This window comes from Lepidochelys olivacea (genome assembly GCF_965140295.1).
Source record: "Lepidochelys olivacea isolate rLepOli2 genome assembly, chromosome: 12".
NCBI classification, from domain to species: domain Eukaryota; kingdom Metazoa; phylum Chordata; order Testudines; family Cheloniidae; genus Lepidochelys; species Lepidochelys olivacea.
In genome coordinates, this window is record NC_140422.1 from 4,908,250 (window position 1) to 4,929,219 (window position 20,970).

The following is a 20,970-nucleotide window of genomic DNA, read 5'->3' on the forward strand; positions in this document are numbered from 1 at the left end:
GGGTTAAGTTAGGTCCTAGTCCTACCTAGTCATCCCCATCAAATTCGTCACCCCTGGTAAGTCTGCAACAGGTCCTCTGGACTTTATTCTTGCTCTCCTTCCCAACTTTGCCGCTTTTCTAAAGTTATGGGGCAAAGAAGGCTGGAGAACGAATAGCTGGCTTCAAAGTCTGGCTGGGAGCGTCAGAGACCATGTGACACTCCTAAATTCCTTAGGGTTTCATGTTCAGTTTCCTCCCAGTGCATGCCAAACCATTTAGAAAAGGGTAAAAAAACCTCATCTAGTTCAAAAGTTTCCCAGGATGGGCGTTAGGGTTGGTCGACTGTATCAGTAACTGAAGGGTGAAAACCCATCTCAATGCATTACTGAAATGTACACACTATGTGATTGTGCAGCTCTCCAATGGCCACGGCAACAAAGGATAAAAGGCCCAGCAGTGGGAAATCTGAAGGGCGGAGGCAGAGGTCTGTGGTTTTTATGGCTGTAGGAGCAAGGTTCTGCTCATCTTAGTTTTTGGGCAAAAGCCGCTGTATATGCATGATGACCAAGCTGAGGGAACTCTGACATGCAGTGACATGCATGCTTCAGTTCATGCCAGGACTCCAGGTTTACTGTATGTAACCATTAGCATGTCTAGGGTGCTGCACCTTTTCAACCGCATGTCACTGCAGCAGCATTGAAACCCGTAAGTACAAATGTCAGAACCTATGGCTTCCACCGAGCACCTGTGTTAAGGGATTCATGTTAACACCAGCCACAGTGATAAAGGTCCTGCTGTCCTGCAAGAGAAACAGTGCCATGGCGCCATGAGCCTGAATTGTTTGAATTATTCAGTGTGTAACATCTCATCATTGACCTTTCGCTTGTGGGCTGAATTTAATTGGTATCTTTTGTATAATTCAAGGTGACTCAGGGACTTGTCCTACATTACTGTACAAAAACATTAGCAGGCTCTGGGTGGTTTGCTATCAGATATGCTGTCCTCTTGCATCATAGCTTCCTCTCTCCACACACACACAACTCTGGGGGCTGGAGAGGGTGGGAGGGGAGGGTTTGCTGGGCTGAACAAGAGACTCTCTTTCAAGAACAAGGGTCTCCCTCATGTCAAGTGCAGGATCTGGAAAGAGCTCTTCCAGTTGTTGTGAATCTCCATGGTTTATGCTGTTTTGGCCCTTTTCTTGTTCTGCTAACGTTGGTGTCTGAGAATTTCCATCTTAGACATCTGACCTGTTCTCAAGGACCGCCAAGAAAATATTTCTGAGTTCAGAGACTAATTACAGGTCTGTGGATGCAGATGATCTACAGCTGGCATCTTATGTGCTGCAAGATACAGGGGTGTATTCCTCTGGATGTGCCAGTGACTCTATATCCAGAACTTTGTGCCTCTGGCCAAGCTCCTAGCTCTGTTGACAACTGCTTTCACAGCTGCAGGCAGATTCCTGTTCTGTGCCACTGGAAACCTCATTATGCCCTCGGCGAGGGTTTGATCCTGACTTCAGAAAGGGAAGCGATTTAAGTGAAGAGTTTCTGTCAGGTCCTGATTCCTGTTCTTCAGTCCCCCGCCACAACCTTATCCCCTGTACAGATTTACCATTGCCAAATACGCTACAGGGTGACATCAGAGTTTAGCTGTTGTCTAATGTAATCTCTCCCGTTTCTTGCTGCTTGCCTGTTCTTATTTAGGTCTCCCTAAACCTCTTTTGCTAGCCCTCAATACAGCTTCCTTGTTGTTTACACTAGTCTTTACGCTCCCTAATTAACTCCTGGTGCCTGTTACCATTTCTCTGGGGGCGATTTTCTATCTTAACAGATGTCACCACCTCCCCCTCTTCTGCGGTGGCTTTCCTGGTTCACGTCACAGTTCTTGGGGAATCCCTCAACCCAGTGGCCCACTTCCCAGCACAAGTGGGAAGATTGGGTGTCTTCCCTCCAAGCCCCTGTATTATCCTTGCTGGTTGAGAACCTTGATGTTCCTGAACTGTTGTTCCTCTTAAGAGGTGCAGCATAACCTGACTTGTTAAAGGGAGTGCTGTAAGGAGCAGTCCCATATGACTAACATGCTGCTCCCATTGTTCTTCACATAATAAAACAGGGGAAGTGATTATCCTCCGGTGGCACCTTTCTAGGCGTGGAGGTGTGAGCACTGATTAGCTCTGTGAAGCCGCTGCGGAATTCTGTAACCTTGGACAATCTGGTTATACCTGTGCCTGGCTCTCACCAGATTAGTGGCGTTGCCTGCTGGAAAGCCTCTTGTTCCAAAGAGGTGATTTGAGCACGACCTAAGAATGACACGTATGCAGGTGCTGAAGCACTCAAGGCCCCGAGGAAGTTGTGGGGAGGGAGGTGAGGTGCATAAACAGGCACACCATGTTCGATGGGCATTTGGGGGATCACTGCTACTCTGTAATAAATCAAACCAACCAAACCCCGTAGGGCTGGTGGAAGAGACCGTAGCAGAGGCGAAGGAGGTACTGCTGGTTCGCTGCCCGTGCTGTAACTGGCATACAAGAAGGCCGCTGCACCGGAAAGCAGGTGCATCCAGGCATGGCTGGGGGGGGCTTTTCTGACTGCATCCCAAACTCGGTCAGTGTGTTCTGGCTTAATTCTCTTGTTTAGTCAGAACTTCGATGGTCACCTGGAACAGGAAACATGAAGATCTCAGCCTCCAGTTTGTTTTATCTGGAACGAGCGAGAGAGAGCTGGCATAAACACAGCCCGGGCTTGCTAGAGAGTGGAACTGCAGCTCATATTTAGCCAATGCTATTGCTAAGGCGTGTACTCGAGCTGCTGCTGGACGGTTGGCCTTTTCCGGACCGTTACGTTAGGTCCTCTACAGCACGTGTCTTCTCATATCTGGGTTTATGTGCTCCTCCGGGAGAGCTGCAGACAAACAAAAGGCCAGTTCCTTTTCCTGTTGCACCGGTTTCGCCCTAGGGGATTGATATCCGCACTAGTATTCTAGCCGTGAATGGGAACTGTCGGATATTGAGCATTGCCTTGTTTGCGTGAGCCGGCTTCTTATCTCCTGGGCTTGCCCTGTGTCCTGTTGTATTGGGCGTAGATTATAAGCACTTCAGCCTGGAACCTTTCTCCTCTCTCTCCCGGTGACGTGTCATGCACACCTATGGCTCTGTGCACATAGCCTGGGACCTGTGCATGCACATTGTGTACATACGAAGCTGGTCCCAGGTGAAGTCTGCCTGGGGACCAGTAGTAATAGGCAGACTTGTGAGTCTGAGGCGCTCGATTTGGTGTACAACGTCGTGCGATGAATTTCTGTCGTCGGAGAGTGGTGCAGGAAACTGGAGCAGGTGACAGGACCCTTGAAATCGAGAGTGGGAAGTAGTGTAGGTGTGTGCTTTCACACTTATGCTCCTCCCCCAGCAGAGCATGTGTGTGAGTGTGAAAGATGGCCCATCAGCCCAGCTCTGCATTGCCCGGTGCTTGTCGGTGTCGAACACAACCTCAGTTTGTTTCTAGCAAAGCTGGATCAGAGAGCGTGGTTCTGGAGCCGTTTCTGTGTTCACAAGTAGCTGTAGAAGTGTTACCTTACCGTTCCCATGTCTGTGGATGGCTTGGGTCTAACTCCTTGCAGGCTGCCCTTGTCATGATGACAGCAGGACTTGAGGTGAGCTAGGGCAGGTCAGGAGCCGTTCAGCACGTAATTGGTAGGTGCTTGTGCTGGCAACATCAGAGCGCTCTATCTTCCTTTCCCCTGCCTGTTCCTAGTTGCAGGTTAAGCTCAGGAGGCTTCTGGCTGAATGGATCTCATGCCTTGCGAGGTTCAGCGTGCTTTGCCTTGCTGTGCGTAGGTGATGCCCTAATGCAGCCTTTGCAGAGTAGGGGCGTTACAGATGGGCACGTGACAACCTGTCAGGGCTTTTCCTGAAAATCATGGCGTGCAGTCTTGGCTTAAGTTGCATTTGTTTGTAAACAGTATAGCCTGGAAACTGCTGCCGTCGAGCCCCTGCATGGTGCTGGTCCTAGCAGTGCATGCTTCAGCCAGGGCTTGGTCTGTGTGTTTCACTGAGATGTGGCTTATGGCCTCTCATCCAGTGCTAATCGCGCTCCTGGGTTACAGCTCTGTCTGCTGCTCTTCTGTTACAAACAAGTTGGGGGTAGGGGGCTTCCCTTCAGGTGGCCTTGACCATGTTCTAATCTCCACAGTGGGGAGGGGGCTCTGGTCTAGGGTGCTGTGGAGGCAGGGGAGGGGTTGCCTTTGAGCTGGGAGACTGTTAATAAAGTCATGCAGTTGTGCCAACATGCAGTCTTGGTAAAGTGAACCAAATCTTAACGTCCTTTGTCAAAGTCCTTTGTCATAAGGGGAAGGCAGAGGCAGAAGCACGCGGGGAAGTGGAGGGCAATTGGAGGGGTAGTTACCCACCCCACCTGGTATGGTGCTTGATCTTGCTTTCTGCTTATTCCCTGAGACACGGCAGCCCCCAGCTTCAGCAGGCCTTGAAAAACTCACCCAGCCTCTCCTAGCCAGGCTGAACTAAGTGCTCGAGCAGAGCCAGGCCATGTCCTTCCTGCTTGGTTTCTCAAACCCCATCTCTGCCCTCCCCTCAAGTCCCTTCCCCTCAATAATTTACTCTCCGGCCATCCAGAGAACGCCCTGGACCCCTGCTCCCTGCCAGGCTGGGCCTCCATTGCCATTCTCCACTTACCTCTGGACGCGCTCAGCTTGCCTCCTACACCCGCTCTCAGGAGTCCAGTACAGCCCCACTCCCCTTCGCCTTTTGCCCTCTCTGCTTCCCCAAAACAGCTCTCGCCAAGGGCTCTGATGGCTTCTTTCCGGTCAAAAACTTGTACTCCTCCTCCTAGACCTACCAGCTTCCTTGGAGACTCTCCACCATGCCCATCCCAGTCTTGTGATCCCTCGGCCTTTGGCTCCATCCTGTCCCTGTTCTCCTCCGACCTCACAGATTGCTCCTTCAGGACCTCGTCATCCTCTGTGCTCGCTGAGGTCCATCAGGGCACCATGCTTGGCACCCTCCTCGTCTCCCTTACTCTCCCTGGGTGTCTCTGAGCAAGGTTTGCTGATAGACTCCTGCCGTCTCTCAATCGGCCTCTACTTTGCACATGTCTCCCTCAAACTGAAATTTCAGCCTGTCTTCCTTGTGTATTTCCAGCTCTCAGCTGAAATGCAACATGGCCACAGCTGAGCTGCAGCTCTTCCCCAAAGCCCTTCCCCCTCCCTGCCTCTGTCATGCTGGGCAGCACCAAGCCACATTCTGGCCTTTTCCCGCCCTCTAGCCCAGCATCCAAGCAGTGTCTAAATCTCACGTCTCCTTCTGTATAGGCAGTCAGTCAAAGCATCTCTCGAAGCCTTGACCTTGCTTCCTGATTGCTGCAGCTTCCGCCCCTCCAGCCTGTCTTGTCTTTCAAGCTAAAATCTGTGTGTACAGTGCCTAGCGCAAGGCAGCCCCTGTTGGGGTATGGCCTCTGGCCTCTGCTGCAGTGTAAATGATTCGTGGGTTAAGGACCGAAAAGCCCTTTTGGATCATGCAGTCTGAGCTCCTGCAATAATGCAGCCACAGACCCACACCCAGTGATTTCTCCATCAAACCCACAAATTCCGGTGGAGCTAGAGCAGGTCTTCTGGAAACCTCCAGTCTGGAGCTAAAGGCTGCAAGGTGATGGTGATTAATAACCTGCAGTTTTCCTCTTACTGGGTTTTTAATAAGGCTGCCCAGCGTATGTGCTCACAAGGTACAGGGGCCAGACTTGGCACAGGGCTGCAGGAACGCTGCAGTCTCCCCACTGCGCCTGTACAGTGCTTTCCCAGATGCAGCAGCTGAGCTCAGCCAGAGGGATAAAGACCTGTCATCCTCATCCCCATCAGTTCCCCTGGCTCCTACTGGCCTTGCTGAGGCAATGCTTTGTACAGCCACAAACGGAGGAGTCTTCACTGGGGCATGTGATATGAGGGGGTCCCAGTGGCTTGGGAGAGGGAGGGGAGTGGCAGGAAGAGATGTGTGGTTGGCAGGGGTCTAGCTGGAGTGGTTTAAAGTTGGGCGTAAGCTTGGTTCCTCTCCCCCAGGCAGGTAGACCTGTGAGTGTTGGAAAGGAGGCTCCTCTGCTCCCTGGAGGAGCTGGGTGCACCTGGCAACTTGCTAGAGAGCCTTCAGGTGGACTGAAGAGCCAGCAGTGACTGTGATGTATCTTCAGTGGGCCAACACATGCACCCACCCTACCGCCCTCATGTCCGTATCAGTAACACGTTCCCCTCTCCTGTTCCTCCTAGTTACAGCTACATGATCGATAACGTCATCCTGCTGATCACTGGAACGCTGCACCAGCGCTCCATCGCGGAGCTGGTGCCCAAGTGCCATCCTCTAGGAAGCTTTGAGCAAATGGAAGCTGTGAACATTGCTCAGACCCCTGCGGAGCTCTACAACGCAATCTTGGTGGACACGCCCCTGGGTGAGCAGCGTTTATTCAAAGTGCCTTTCAGCTGGGCTTGGAACCGGTCTGCCCATTCATGCACGAGGATGGGCACAAACCCGTGTTTCTGAATCTGGGACTACAAACTGTTCTAACCACCCAGACAGGCCTGGCGGGTTTTTCTGCCTTGTATGTGTTACTTGAACTATCTTGTGCAGCTACAACTCAATGATCATATAGCGACCTCCTTAGTTCCCCATCAGCTGCTGTACAAATGGTCTTATGCAGAAACCTGAAGGTAGAAGGTTGAGGCGTGTTAAGAAATGTAACCTTCTTTTAACACTAGTTGTCTTGACTGACACAGGTAATGCAGGGCAGTTTAGTAAATAATCTAAAATCCCTCTGAGGGAGTGAGGTAATTTTACTTAATTTAGCAAGTTTGTAGCATAGATTTACTATTCCCACTGGAACACTGAGCAGTTTGGTTGGTATGCTGGGCAGTTTTCTATGGGCATCTTTCCCAATAGCTACCACTTCCATTGCTCTCTGCCTTTACTTGTACCGACAGAGGCAGTAAATACAAGCAGTCGCTCCATAAATCATGAGTGCTGTAAACCAGGAGTTCAGGTTGGCAAACTGACTTACCTTCTAACCACCTGTAGAAGGTGGACTCTAGCAGAAGCGTTACTGTTATGCATCACGGCTTGGCTGGAAGAATGGCCAGCAGTGAGACATAACTGTAGAGGGGAAAAGTAACTCGAAGTGGGAGATGCCACTAACTTTGTTAAATGTTGGTAATTGCTGTGGTCTGCAGAGCCAGACTTGTGTATGTCCCACTGTGAAACAAGTACTTGAAACTCGTCCCAATGGTACCTTATCCCAGTAAGAGAGACAAGACCTAAGGCCAGCAGTGGACCAGTCTGGGAGGAGATGAGCGAACGCTTCCACTGTGCACTGTGGCTGTCTGGGCACACAGGCCTCCTGGGCTAGTGTTGGCAAACAGAGTTAATGGAACATAATCAACGGGGTGATCCATGAGCAGTTCTTCTAGCTGCTCCAGAAAGGATCCAGTTCCCCAACAGACTGAGTCCTGATGGTACAGTTGGTAGCCGCCTAGATTTTCTTAGCTGGGAAAGAAAGTGCTTCCCACAAACACGGCCTGGGACAATGAGGCAGAGAAATAGTCGATGGGAAAATGACTCATTAGACAAGGAGCCAAGAAATTGAACAAAAACTGAACCATTAGCGACAGCTCTTGCTCCCATATATTGAGTGTTCAGATAGGGAAGGGTCACCTGCAGCAAAGCCAAAGCATTTACATGCATTCCCTGAGCATGGAACACAGCATGGGAAACCAGAAAGGGAGCCCTAGCATAAAAGGGGCAGCAAGATGGAAGCAGAATGAAAACCAGGACCCTTAATGCAAATAGCGACCTCAAGTGTAACGGAAGGTACTGCAAAGCGTCGTATGTGGGATGTCCAATTCCCAAGGCTGAAATGCATTGTTTAAAAAAGTCTGACCAGCTGTGCAGTGTGTCCATCTCTCGGCTCTGTGTCCAGGGTTTATACTGAATGAAAATGACCATCTCTTGCTGAGAAATAAGGCGGTGTAGAACATTCTTGTAGGCCAGAGTCTTTAATCCAACTCTTTACCTTCCTAAAAACTTAACATCCACTGCCCTCATGAATGTCCCATCACTATTACAGGCATATGGATTTCCCTCTTGCCCCACTTGATTGCATATGCCTTCTTTTTGTCTACTTCAGCATTTGTTCACCACCATGTCTGATGCTGGCCCAGTCCAGGGGAATACTGTAGTGCTGCCTAACAAACAAGCCGCTAACGGGTCCTGCAGTCTGACTTGCGCCCGAGTCTGGGACCTAATAGCCTTGTAGCTCAAGGCACTCTAGGAAATTAGATTTCTAAATGGCACTATTGTCACCACCATAAAACTGCTGGTTAAGACCCTGCCCCGTCCTGCAGAGCTCTGTGGGACGCCTGGTGGTTCACTGGCTATGCGGCACCAGAACTCCCGGGGACTAGAAAAGTCACGGCCAGTCTTTTTCAGGAGAGTTTGGCTCCCATCTAGGCACCAGAATACAGGCCTGATTACTCCCAGCTCAGCCCCCAGGACGAGCGCTTCTGAACATCCAGCCGTAAGGGTCATGCTGGGTGCTGAGCCTTTGGAAACCTGGTCTCCTACGTGCCAAGGTCTTACACTCCACTCCCTCTCCGAGGAGCACAGTGTACAACTCAAGCAGCAGGAGCACCCTGCAATGTGGCTCATGGCTTTCTGTGTCTCTTTCAGCTGCCTTCTTCCAGGATTGCATATCCGAGCAGGACCTTGATGAAATGAACATCGAAATCATCCGAAACACGCTGTATAAGGTAAATGTGGCCCTCTCGGGGAGGGAAGGAGCTAATGAAATAGCTTCCTGGAGTAACACACATCAGTGACTCGTGCTGTGAGGGGGTGGGGCATTGCTGTCTGCCTGGTGGTTTCCCACCACACAGGGGGAGCGCTCATGGAGCCCTATCCTGGCTGGCTATTTCCAAAGACAGCTTTTCCAGGCTGGGTAAGGAGGCAGTTGTTAATGTGTTCACTGTGTATTATAAAGCCGGCTAGAAGAATCTCCCCCAGGGAGCAATAATGCAGTTAAAAAGTGACCGAGAACAGGGTCTGTGTCCAGGGTGGAATGAAGCAGTGTTCCGGGCTGGGGGGTCTGGAGGCTGGTTCACACAATGCTATTATATCCAGCTTGCTAGTTCCAATCTCTGCTACCGTGTCAGCCGGCTGGCAGCGAGGGTGTCCTTTAAAGTATCCTTTGACCTTGCCCCTCTCTGAATAACCTTGCATGAGTTGTGCAGGCTCTGGCAGAGGGCTGCTCCTTGGCTGACAGAGGTGGCCACAGAATCCATGTGAAGTGGAGGCTTGACCTTGCCAACGTGGAGAGACTGCTCCCTCGGGCCTGATTCCGAGATCATGGACCAGTAACGTGCTTTCTTAAAAAGTGAAGGGCTTCAGAGCCCCAGCCAAGTTGTTGGAACAATGGATACCCCAGCAACGCAGCAGCTTAGAGGAATAAGGAGATGGCATGTAACTTTGAACCCAGAATCCCCCTCCTTGGAGGGCAAAGATGTCTTTACTCTGAATAAGCTTCCCTCGTGGAGGGCTGGAATAGGCATGGGGGCTGCAGGTGTGGATTGAAGGGCACCGGCAGAGCTGTGTGGGGGAGCCCAGAGAGGGAATGGCTGTGGGTCCGCATTGAGGGGCACCGGCAGAGCTGTGTTTGGGGAGCCCAGAGAGGGAATGGCTGTGGGGGCTGTGGGTCTGCATTGAGGGGCACCGGCAGAGCTGTGTGGGGGAGCCCAGAGAGGGAATGGCTGTGGGTCTGCATTGAGGGGCACCGGCAGAGCTGTGTGGGGGAGCCCAGAGAGGGAATGGCTGTGGGGGCTGTGGGTCCGCATTGAGGGGCACCGGCAGAGCTGTGGGGGGGGGGAGCCCAGAGGGAATGGCTGTGGGGGCTGTGGGTCCGCATTGAGGGGCACTGGCAGAGCTGTGTGGGGGAGCCCAGAGAGGGAATGTCTGTGGGGGCTGTGGGTCTGCACTGAGGGGCACCGGCAGAGCTGTGTGGGGGAGCCCAGAGAGGGAATGGCTGTGGGGGCTGTGGGTCTGCACTGAGGGGCACCGGCAGAGCTGTGTGGGGGAGCCCAGAGAGGGAAAGCTGTGTGCGTGGTGGATCAGGATTGAGGGGCACCAGCAGAGCTGTGTGTGGGGAGCTAACTGCAGCTCCTACTCGTATGGTCTGGTTCTAGCCAGCACGATCAGGAACGTCTCATTAATATGAAAACCAAGTCCTGTGTTTGTAACAGTGATTGCTGCCATGAGGCTGTCACTCCATCTTGAGTGTCTGGGTAAAGGGCAGGATACAGATTATATCTGTCTTCCTTGTTTTCACTACAGCTGGGGTGTGACCTCTGCTTCTGATGGATGGTAGTGAAGGCCAGTTTCAGCATGGAGGCTAGTTAGGGGAAAACCTGCTAAACTGAGCAAATGTGGACACGTGTGTATGTGCCTGATGTAAGCAAACAGCTTAGGGCAGTGTATTTGTGTAAAAACACACACATCTCTGCATGTACCCTGGTCCTTCTCCGTGCTCTTTTCTGAACCCCTCTGGTTCTGCAGAAAAGACTTAGGGGTTACAGTGGACGAGAAGCTGGATATGAGTCAGCAGTGTGCCCTTGTTGCCAAGAAGGCTAATGGCATATTGGGCTGCATTAATAGGAGCATTGCCAGCAGATCGAGGGAAGTGATTATTCCCCTCTATTCGGCGCTGGTGAGGCCACCTCTGGAGTATTGCATCCAGTTTTGGGCCTCCCACTATAGAAAGGATGTGGACAAATTGGAAGAGTCCAGCAGAAGGCAATGAAAATGATTAGGGGGCTGGGGCACATGACTTACGAGGAGAGGCTGAGGGAACTGGAGTTATTTAGTCTGCAGAAGAGAAGAATGGGGGGGTGGGGGGATTTGATAGCATCCTTCAATTACCTGAAGGGGGGGTTCCAAAGAGGATGGATCTAGACTGTTCTCAGTGGTAGCAGATGACAGAACAAGGAGCAATGGTCTCAAGTTGCAGTGGGGGGAGGTCCAGGTTGGATATCAGGAAACACTATTTCACTAGGAGGGTGGTAAAGCCCTGGAATGGGTTACCTAGGGTGGTGATGAAACCTCTATTCTTAGAGGTTTTTAAGGCCCGGCTTGACAAAGCCCTGCTTGGGATGATTTAGTTGGGATTGGTCCTGCTTTGAGCAGGAGGTGGGACTAGATGACCTCCTGAGGTCCCTTCCAACCCTGATAGTCTATTCTAAGATGTTTTTGAAAATTTTACCCTCCTGTTAATTCTATTCTGTTCTATCACGGGGCGAGAGGCAAAGTATGGTCACGGATCAAAAACTGCCGAGGAGACAGAAAGCAATGAGTAAGATTGAATGGCTTCACCACCCTCCTAGTGAAATAGTGTTTCCTAATATCCAACCTAGACCTCCCCCACTGCAACTTGAGACCATGACTCCTTGTTCTGTCGTCTGCTACCACTGAGAACAGCGGAGCTCCATCCTTTTTGGAATCCCCCTAGTTCCCTCAGCCCATGAACTGCTTAAACATGGGCACCCTTGCCACCCTTCGGTTCTCTGAAACAGTGGCTGTTTTAATAGATGTTTATTGTGCCACCAGGTTTCCCTAATGCCAGGGATGTCAAGGACCTCAGTCAACTGTCAAACGTTCTACGTCTTCTTATTTTGCTTTTAAACTCCTTGCATTTGTATAGAAATTTTTCTAGCTTTTGTTTTTGACTAATCGTACCCAGCTCCTGTAGGGTGATTTTTTTTGTATTTTATTTTATTTTAAGATGAGGCGTTTGATTTGTATTTAATTCCTTTATAGGACATTCTGAGGATTTTACAGACATTGCTCGTGTTCTTCCCTCTTGTGGCTGCCCTAATATTGGAGGGAACACTCCTCAGCACGGGGACCGTCTCTTGCTGTATGTGCACGCAGGATGGAGCCCCTTGAGACCCTTGGGAGGGGGCTGGCTGCTTGCTCTGGCCCCTGAGCGGGCAAGGGCTGGGGGTTGCCCAGTAGCTCTACTGCACTGGCTAGCAGAAAGCTCTAAAATGCCGCAAGTTTGTCCGGCTCGTGTAACTCAGTAGCAGGAAGGATTTTCCTCAACTTTTCTCCCCAGGTGTGCTTCCAGGCTGAGGCCAAACATGGAGCAGGGAGCGAGCGCGCTCAGGGAGATGGTCAGAGAGCTCTGCGTGAGATCTGGGGCTGCCATGGGAGTCCTGGCCCGAGTGTGGTGAAAGGCAGAGCTGAAGGCAATGAGTGTTGGGCAGATGCCGTCACCCTGGGGCCCAAGCGAGAGCACCCCATTCTGGGGCATGTCGCATTCTTGACTTCTCGGTTGAAAGCCCTTGTGGAAATGAGGGACACATTTGCCCAGAGCAGCAGCTGTGCAGGGCAGCACTCCCCACGGCCTCCCACTGGTGTACCTTTCTCGCGCCCTCCCTGCTGAGGTTTCCTGGCACGTTCCAGTTGTGAATGTGCAGCGAGGTGACTCCCTGTGAGACAGCATCTTCCTAGGAAAAGTTTTACTTTAAGAGCACTTCTCTGGTCTCTCACTGGAGTCTGAAGCGACAGCCTGGTATCCCAACATGTGTCTAACCCCAGAGGCACATTAATCTCTCCAGCTGGCATTCCACAAGGACACACCATCTTCCCCCCACCCCCCTCCACGGCTCCCTTGGGGAGAGGGGTGCGGGGAGCTTGTTTTGATACAAAGGGTGAGGTGAGGGTGTCTTGCATTTTCTCTTAGCAGCCCAAACATAGATGGCACTGCACAGAACCAATGAGCCTACAGTCTGCGCATAGATCAGGCCAGAGTGATTCTCAGCTACAACAATGAGGTTGCGGTTTCTTTGGTTTTCCTGTGGCCATGAGGCCCTCAGTGGGGACTTCTTAGTAGTGACCCTGTGTAGTGCAGCGGAGCTGGATAAGACAGTCCAGGAGTTTACATCACTGGTCCTGCAGGTGGTTGGTGTTGCAGTCCTAAGGCAGGTGTAGCTTTACATCTCTTGTATCATATCAGACAGCCTGGCCCGTGGGAGGCACAGGACCTTCAGCAGGAAGTGCCTTCTGACCTGGAAGTGCTACGCTATGAACTATGACGTGTGTTAGCACAAATTCGGGCAGCCTATTACTGGCTAGCTGGGGAGACCAGCGAGAGTCACCCCACACGAGGAACTCCACCATACCCTGTGTCATTGCCTGTTTGTTTGGTTCATAGACTGGAAGACAGGAAGGAGGCAATTAGAGGAGCCATAGATGTATTCACAGCTGTCAGGGCTCCCCTTGGATTTGAACTCAGAACCTCTGGCAATGCAAGTGGGGCCCATGCTGCCAGGCTGCCGAGCCACTTCTGAAATCAAGCGGCAGCCTTTCTTCTCTTTAGCCTCCCTCCACGTCCATGGAAGCGTGGTCATTGGAGTGGGTGGAACTTAATGGGGACGTACCAGATGAGTAGTAGTGAGACGTGTGCCAGGATGCAGAGGTCCTACTGGGCTCATGTCTTGAGGCCATTTAACACGTTCAGAAGTGCTTGGGGATCATGTGGGCTGTAGATAAGTGTCACTCATCCTTTCGTCTGCTTGGCTTTCTGCTCAGGCATACCTGGAATCCTTCTACAAGTTCTGCAAGATCCTGGGAGGCACAACTGCAGACGCCATGTGTCCAATCCTGGAGGTAGGCTGCAGACGGGACACCCTTGCACGTTCTGCACAGTATAATGTAACCATAATCGCACTGTGCGCTGCTCAGCCAGAGCAGATCAGAGCTGCCCATTGACTGCAGATAAGTTGGTTTCTAAAACTCCTTTGCACCTCCGTGCATGTGGCTAGCTTGCTTGGTTGGGGAGCCAGGAGAAGCTGTTGCCCGCACTGGGAAGCAGGTGATGTCATCACAGCAGGCCCCACAAACACCTTCCCACTTCGCCCTCAGCCAGAAATGTGAAAGACTTGGGAGATGGCGCGTTTTGGCTCGGAGAGGAGCCCACATATGATGCCGGGGACAGAGTAAGTTATGAAGCAGCTGGAAGGGCAAGGGCTGGTATGTGGCTTTCCCCATTCCTGGCAGCCAAGCCCATGAGTATTCCTTCCACGGGTCTCTGCTCAAGTGGCCCAGCGCATACCTGTCCTTGGGTGCACTCCGCCCCTCAGCCAAAGGGACTGGTGGACACCTCCTGTGGCTGAGCTTTCACGCACCTTGTCTCCATTGCGAACTAGCACTGGAGTGCAACGCTGGGCATCTTGCAAGGCTGTCTCCACCAGTTCAGCCTTGTACCCTATGATTATTGCACACTAGTGCCGAGGAGCCAGAAGATGCATGAATCTGACCAGTGATTCTGCAGACAGGCTGCACAAATCTGTGCCTGGCTTTAGAAAATCAACCCTGGGGCAGTGATTGCATGCGGCACACGAGCGCCCGAGGGCAGTAGGTGGGACAAGCAGTTCATTTGCTAGCACAGAGACCAAACCGATTAGTCGAGATGTGTTCCCCAGGTTTTCAGACCATCCGTCAGTTACTGAGTGCTCATCAGCCCGGCTTCGAAGCCATGTTGCCCAGTAGGAACGGTGACTCTCCTCTGCACCTGGCATTCTGCCCCGCAAACGGCAGCTGCATGGGGGCTTTGGCCACGTGTGCCGGGCTTGTGCCATAGGCTGTGGTAGCCTGGCCCTGCTGAGGGTGGCAGAGGTGTGGCTGGTTTGTGCCCTCTCCAGCGCTCTCGCGTGCCCTAACGAAGCCAGATTTCTCTTTATCACTGTCCTGGCCTTGCTCCATTCGTCAGCCTGCAGCTTGAGCGCTGGATTTGCCAACTGGCAGCTGAAGGTTTGCGCTTTACCCAAGGGGGACGGGCACAGCACTGCCTAATGCGACTTGTCTTTCTCTCAGTTTGAAGCTGACAGGAGAGCCTTCATCATCACCATTAACTCGTTTGGCACGGAGCTCTCCAAAGAAGACCGAGCTAAGCTGTTCCCTCACTGCGGAAAGCTCTATCCTGAGGGGCTGGCCCAGCTAGCCAGAGCAGATGACTACGAGCAAGTCAAAACAGTAGCGGACTACTACCCTGTAAGTACCCTCGGGGGGGTCACAGGAGCTGACTGTGGACCAGGTTGGACTGCTCTCTGCAGATTGATCAGCGAGTTTGTGGCACAACAGCCACGGAGGAGGATGGGGGCGGGATACCCCTGGTGCGTTTCAGGGTTCGTCTGGCAGGGGCTCTTGTCACAGCAACGCTTCCTTTGGCTGAGAGAGGCCTGGACCGGGCTCCCTCCGGCGTCACTCGGTGCCGTGCTGGTTGCAGGGTGGGATACAAGGTGCTGTTTATTTTTTTGCCCCTGCTGAAGAGCCTGAGTCATCTGCTGCATGGGGGCATTCAGACCTAGTTCTGAGCCCCCATGTCTCCATCCGTGCCAAGAGGCGCTGCAAGGCTGTTCTCCCAGACCTGGCTGGTGTCACGGAGCAGTGGAGGTGGTGGCTGAAGGGACCCCCTGCCGTACAATTGGACCCTAGCGTTAGAATGCTGTAGGGCGAGGACCTGGAAACCTGCCAGGGACCTGCTCAGATGGCATGAAACTTGTTGAGAGCCGGGGATGGAGAGACCCGTCTCCCCTAGAGTGATACACCATGGCAGGGATCTGTGCCCAGGGCTTGTCTCAACACACACTGCCCTGGTTTACCTGTTGCCTGAGTTAGCTTGTACCTGTAAACTCTCCAGGAGCCGGGTTTAAACCAGTGAGTGCCCACACAGAGTAGCCCTGGTTTATTCATAGACTCCAATGCCAGAAGGGACCACTGGGTTCATCTAATCTGACCTCCTGCATAACACAGGCCAGAGACCTGTCCTGAATTAATTCCTGTTGGAACCAGAGCAATGAAATCAGTTTCATATTTACACTTGTCTACACCAGGTTCCAAATCTGCTGTCATTGACACCTGTAGTTTCAGCACAAGCCTGTGTGGACACACTCACTCCAGATTAGGTGCCCTATATCTAAATAATATAAGTGGGTGGTAAATCATCAGTGCTTGCTGCAGAGAATCCTGTCCTTCCTCCAGGAGCCAGCCCAATGCCCTGCTGCTGGCAGCCTGGCAGAGGGACGAGAGTCTGCTTCACTTCTGATCGTGGTTTCTTGCCGTCTGTGGTGAAGGCTGCTGTGAGAAATTGCCCGGGATGAAAGGGTTTCTGTCTGGAGCTGGCACTTCGCTCCTTTCTGCAGGGTGGGAAAGAGGCTGACAACCCCCCACCGGCCAGGAGGGCTGGCTGATGGATAAGCACTCTGCAGGAAGCCTGCTGCTCCAGCAGGACCGGGAGGGATGATGCTGATGCTGTGCTGGGTTCTTGCTTTGATGCATTCCTTGGCCCCTTCCTCTTGCCATAGGAATACAAACTGCTGTTTGAAGGAGCCGGCAGCAACCCTGGAGACAAAACCCTGGAGGACCGTTTCTTCGAGCATGAGGTGAGGGAAGGACCCTCTGTGGTGAGCCTTAGGAGCTGCTGCTCAGTGGAAGTCTCCAGTGCGTCTGCAAAGGGATGTCCAGCAGCAGAGTTAGTCACATGGGTGGGCGGGGGGACTGGCTCAGATGTTCTGTGTCATGCCACCTGCCCCAGCTTTCTAGGCCTGGCTTGGCAGCTGTGGGGAGCCCTGCTTTTCTTCCCACTCCCTTACTCCCTGCCAGATGATTCACTGTAGAGTCTAGGGATCACCAATGAAGCTTGCAAAGGGCTCTTGGGGCTTTCCTGGAAAGACAGTGGCAACCCAAACCTGGTGGGTATGTCCCTGTTCTCCTCCCCACACACCACCCCCTGCCCTGGCAGCAATGGCTCCTGGTGCCCAAGGATAGGCTTTTCCTATGGACTCCGCGTAGCCACTGAGCCTGCACTGCTGGTTGCAACAGGAGCTCCACTCTGGCTGGGGCCATTCACCCTCCCAGCAAATACCCAGGAGCCCCATTCTCCAGAGCTCTGGGTGGCTTTGCTGGGGGGCTGGGAATGGAGGTTTCTGAGGGGGGAGGCAGTGCTGCAGGGCACTGACCCATGCCCTTTGCTTTCGAAGGTGAAGCTGAACAAGCTGGCTTTCCTCAACCAGTTCCACTTCGGGGTTTTCTACGCCTTTGTCAAGCTAAAGGAGCAGGAGTGTCGCAACATCGTGTGGATTGCCGAGTGCATTGCGCAGCGGCACCGCACCAAGATTGACAACTACATCCCCATCTTCTAACCGCCCTCGGCCCTCCTGCTGCCGGGTGGCGCCCAGTGGAACTGCCCATCCCCCCGCCCCCCCCAGTACATTCTGAATGGGCGCTGTCCTAGCTCCGGGGATGGCTCCTCTCTGGCACTGATGGAAACTGGACAGTCTGTTGTTCCGGAGCGGCCATTGTTTGCGTGAGTTGTGTGTGCTGTGTGGGTCCAGTGGGCCCTGGGAGGCGATGTAGCAGGAGGGCTCCAGTCCCTGTATTATCATTGTACCTGTGTCACTGTACTGATCCGCTGTGTGTGCGTACGCTGAGCGAGCCAGCGCTGATCTCTGAGGGAACTGGCATCTCTCAGCAATTAACTCCTTGCTCTAGAGTGACTCATTAGATGTGTGTTGCCGGAGTTTAAATGTCCCCTTTACCAAGGCTAAGACTCGAGCAGTCTAGCTCCGGTAAAGTGTTGTCCCCCAGAGGCTTCCTGTGAGCGTGTTTCTCTTGCCTCCCTTCGTGCGGCAGATGTTGCTGTGTAATTCCTGCATCATCTTGTGTCTGAATCCTCCGAGGGCAGAAAACCGAGCAGCCCTTGTCCGGAGAGCAGAGGCAGAGGTTCCTGCTGGCTATTGCAGGGCTCTGAGCAGCACGCAGTGACCCCGTCCTTCCCCCCCCTCCCCCGTCGCCAGGCTGCACTTTCTTCCTGTGGACCTGCTGGTGCTGAGGCAGGCCAGTCACTGAAGGGGGGACCCAGCGAGCAAATGCCTTTGCCCCTGAAAGATTCTTGCTAACCTGCCCTCAACCTGGGAACAGGTCTCGAGCGAGGCTGGCCCTGCAGTGGCTGTGGGGACAGTACGTGCCTACTGCTGAGTGCAGGTGCTAGCCAGCCTGTCCAACCCCCATGGCTACCTCAGGGTCCCCTCTGCATTGCTCACCTGGCCCCACTAGCTGCTACTCTCCTTCTGGGAGCCCCTGGCCTCTGCCCATTCCTGTGGGCTCTGAGCTGGCTGTCCTGCCAGGCTGGCTGCCTGTATCCCAGGAGGAGCCCACTGCTTCCTTTACAAACTGCAGTGACAGGCCATCTGCGAGCATGTCCAGGTGTGCAGTGAGCAGGCCCCACACCCTTCTGCTCCATGGATAGGAGCACGTGTCCCCATAACTGCAAGCTCATTCCCAGATTCTGGGGGCAGGTGAGTGGCTGCTGGCTCGGTTTCCCCAGGCGGTAAGATGGTCATTCAAAGGGATCCAGAAGGCCACTGAAGTGACCTGTTGCTCTTTCTGGGCCAGGGGTTTATGGGAAGCTGCCAAACCCCATCCTACCCCTGCTGGGTGTCTGGCATGAACACGGGGTAACTGCCTCGGCCTGTAATTGCCCTGCGCAGGCAGGCTGGCTTGAAGAGCACACCTGCCTTCAGCGACATGGTCTTTGCAGCCCGTTAATGGAAATTGAGACAGGGCATGGGAGACCTGAGGAGCATGGACTTTGAGCTTCTCCTACCTTCCCTGCTGCTGGCTTGGGGTCGCTGCTGCTCTGCACATGGAGGGAGAGAGGGTGACGTCTGGTGCCCTTAGCTGCCTCCCACCCACCCACCCACTTGCTCTCTGCTCAGAGCTCCCTTGGCCTGTGCTGAACTCCACCTTCCTGGCCCCAGAGCACCCTTCTTTTCAGTCTCTGCAGCCCAGGCCCTGCTCTGCTGGGACCTGGAGTCAGGTTCCACTGCGTCTCTTTCCTTGGCTTACAGATGAAGGTTGCAGATGAGATCCCCTCGCAGATGAAGGTTGCTGGAATTGCACTGTCCCCAAAGCAGGGCGCTCAGCAGGCGGGGGGCGGTCGTGGTTCCTGTCCAGGGCCTGGCCCAGCTGCTTAGCTGTCGAGCTCCAAGCTGGCATTAGAAGGCTGTCTATTCTCTGCTGCCATGAAGCAAACTTTGTGCTGCTCCTACAAGCATGTGTAGGAGACTGGTAAGAACAGCCTGGCCGCCCTGCTCCGTCACTCTCTGCAGAGTGGTTTGCTGTCCTGGCTCCCCTCCCCCTGTGACAATAAATATCTGCCTAAAGCACCCCGCTGCCTTGACTGGTTTCTCGCCTGCAGCTCCAGGAGCCCTGCCCGTCTGCAGCGGTGAGACGGGCGGCCCTGTGCTGGGATGGCCGGGGCAAGGCCAGCACTCAGGGCCTGCAGCATGTCACTGAGCCCCTGCTTTCCCCCTGGGGGCTTGAACTGGGCTTTGAGCCACATGTCAGCTCACTGTGGGGCCATCACAGCCCCGGCAATCCTTGGGCATGGTCAGTGCTGCTAGGGTGGTGCAGGCCTGCGTGTATGGGGCCGCAGCTGCCTCCCGTGCTCGTGCTGGCTGGGCGAGCATCTCCACAGGCCCCCAGGCCAGGCAGCTGCTTTCGCTGATGCATGGGCTGTGGCTGTAGGTGGGGGGTAGGCCAAACCGTCCTGTGGGCCCAGGGATCCTGGGGGATGGGCACAGGCTGGGGGGAGCTTGGTTGAAGCCTTCAGCTTCACCAGGGTCTGAATTGGTGTTTGGAGCCATCCGAGGGTAGGTAAGCATGGTGCAGCTGCTGCTGTTACCCCATGGCACCTGCAGAGTCGGTGCTGCCTGCACAGATCTGACGCCTAGGGCCACAGGCAGGATTATCCCCATGTCACAGGTGAGTGACTTAGACTAAAGATACTAAGGTCAGAAGGGACCATTATGATCATCTAGTCTGACCTCCTGCACAACGCAGGCCACAGAATCTCACCCACCCACTTTTGCGATAAACCTCTCACCTATGTCTGAGCTATGAAGTCCTCAAATCGTGGTTTAAAGACTTCAAGGAGCAGAGAATCCTCCAGCAAGTGACCCGAGCCCCATGCTGCAGAGGAAGGCGAAAAACCCCCAGGGCCTCTTGCAATCTGCCCTGGAGGAAAATTCCTTCCCGACCCCAAATATGGTGATCAGCTGAACCCTGAGCATGTGGGCAAGGTTCACCAGTCAGCTATCCAGGAAAGAATTCTCTGTAGTGACTCAGATCCCACCCCATCTAACAGGCCATTGGGCCTATTGACCATGTATATTTAAAGATGAGTTAATTGCCAATACCATGTTATCCCATCATACCATCTCCTCTATAAACGTATTGAGTTTAATCTTGAAGCCAGATAGGTCTTTTGCTTCCACTGCTTCCCTTAGAAGGCTATTCCAGAACTTCACTCCTCTGATGGTCTAACTCTCAAACATGTTCCTCCTAGGCCCTAGCCGTTCCCACCAGCCTGCCTATCTCCTGTCACCAACCTGTCCCACTGCAGGAATCTTGCAGCAGCTGTTGGTCAATCAGCAATGCCCATGATGTTTCCCATGTCAGTAATGGCCTAGTCCCGGGCTGTGGCCACGCAGGGAGACTGGCACTTGGGGGTGGAGCTCCTGCGGCCTGGGCCAGCACATCAGCCACAAGCCCATCACTCCCTTCCTCACTCTACTCTGGTGTAGCACCATGTCCTGCTGATTCTGTGGGGTCCTCTGGGCTAGGGCTGCCCTCGCTGCTCCTTCCGCCACACTGCATGCGCTGGCTGCTGCTATGCTGTCACCTGGCGAGGAGCATTCACATCACTCCAGGAGAGTCAAGGAGCTGATCCTGAGGGATTGTGCCCTCCCCCCTCCTGGGGAGACTGGAGCCAAGTGGGCCCCCAACCTTCCTCTGCCCACTGCCCTTCCCAGGCCTCAGCTGGTGCCCCAGCCTGGCACTCAGTGGAACGTTTCTCTGTGTATCCTCAAAGGGTTGAGTGTAGCCAGTGACT

At 53.5% G+C, this 20,970-nt stretch overlaps 1 protein-coding gene across 1 annotated transcript in view; it reads left to right on the forward strand.

Moving 5' to 3' along the window:
- The window catches only part of ATP6V0D1 (ATPase H+ transporting V0 subunit d1), an 80,167-nt gene extending 60,924 nt beyond the window's left edge, over positions 1-19,243 (forward strand). The window contains exons 3-8 of the mRNA XM_084644414.1: positions 6,248-6,426; positions 8,697-8,776; positions 13,608-13,685; positions 14,892-15,068; positions 16,382-16,459; positions 17,057-19,243. Of these exons, the coding sequence (XP_084500540.1) occupies positions 6,248-6,426; positions 8,697-8,776; positions 13,608-13,685; positions 14,892-15,068; positions 16,382-16,459; positions 17,057-17,218 (754 nt within the window). The 3' untranslated portion in view covers positions 17,219-19,243. The remainder of the gene's footprint in view (positions 1-6,247; positions 6,427-8,696; positions 8,777-13,607; positions 13,686-14,891; positions 15,069-16,381; positions 16,460-17,056) is intronic.
- Positions 19,244-20,970: the final 1,727 nt, after the last annotated feature.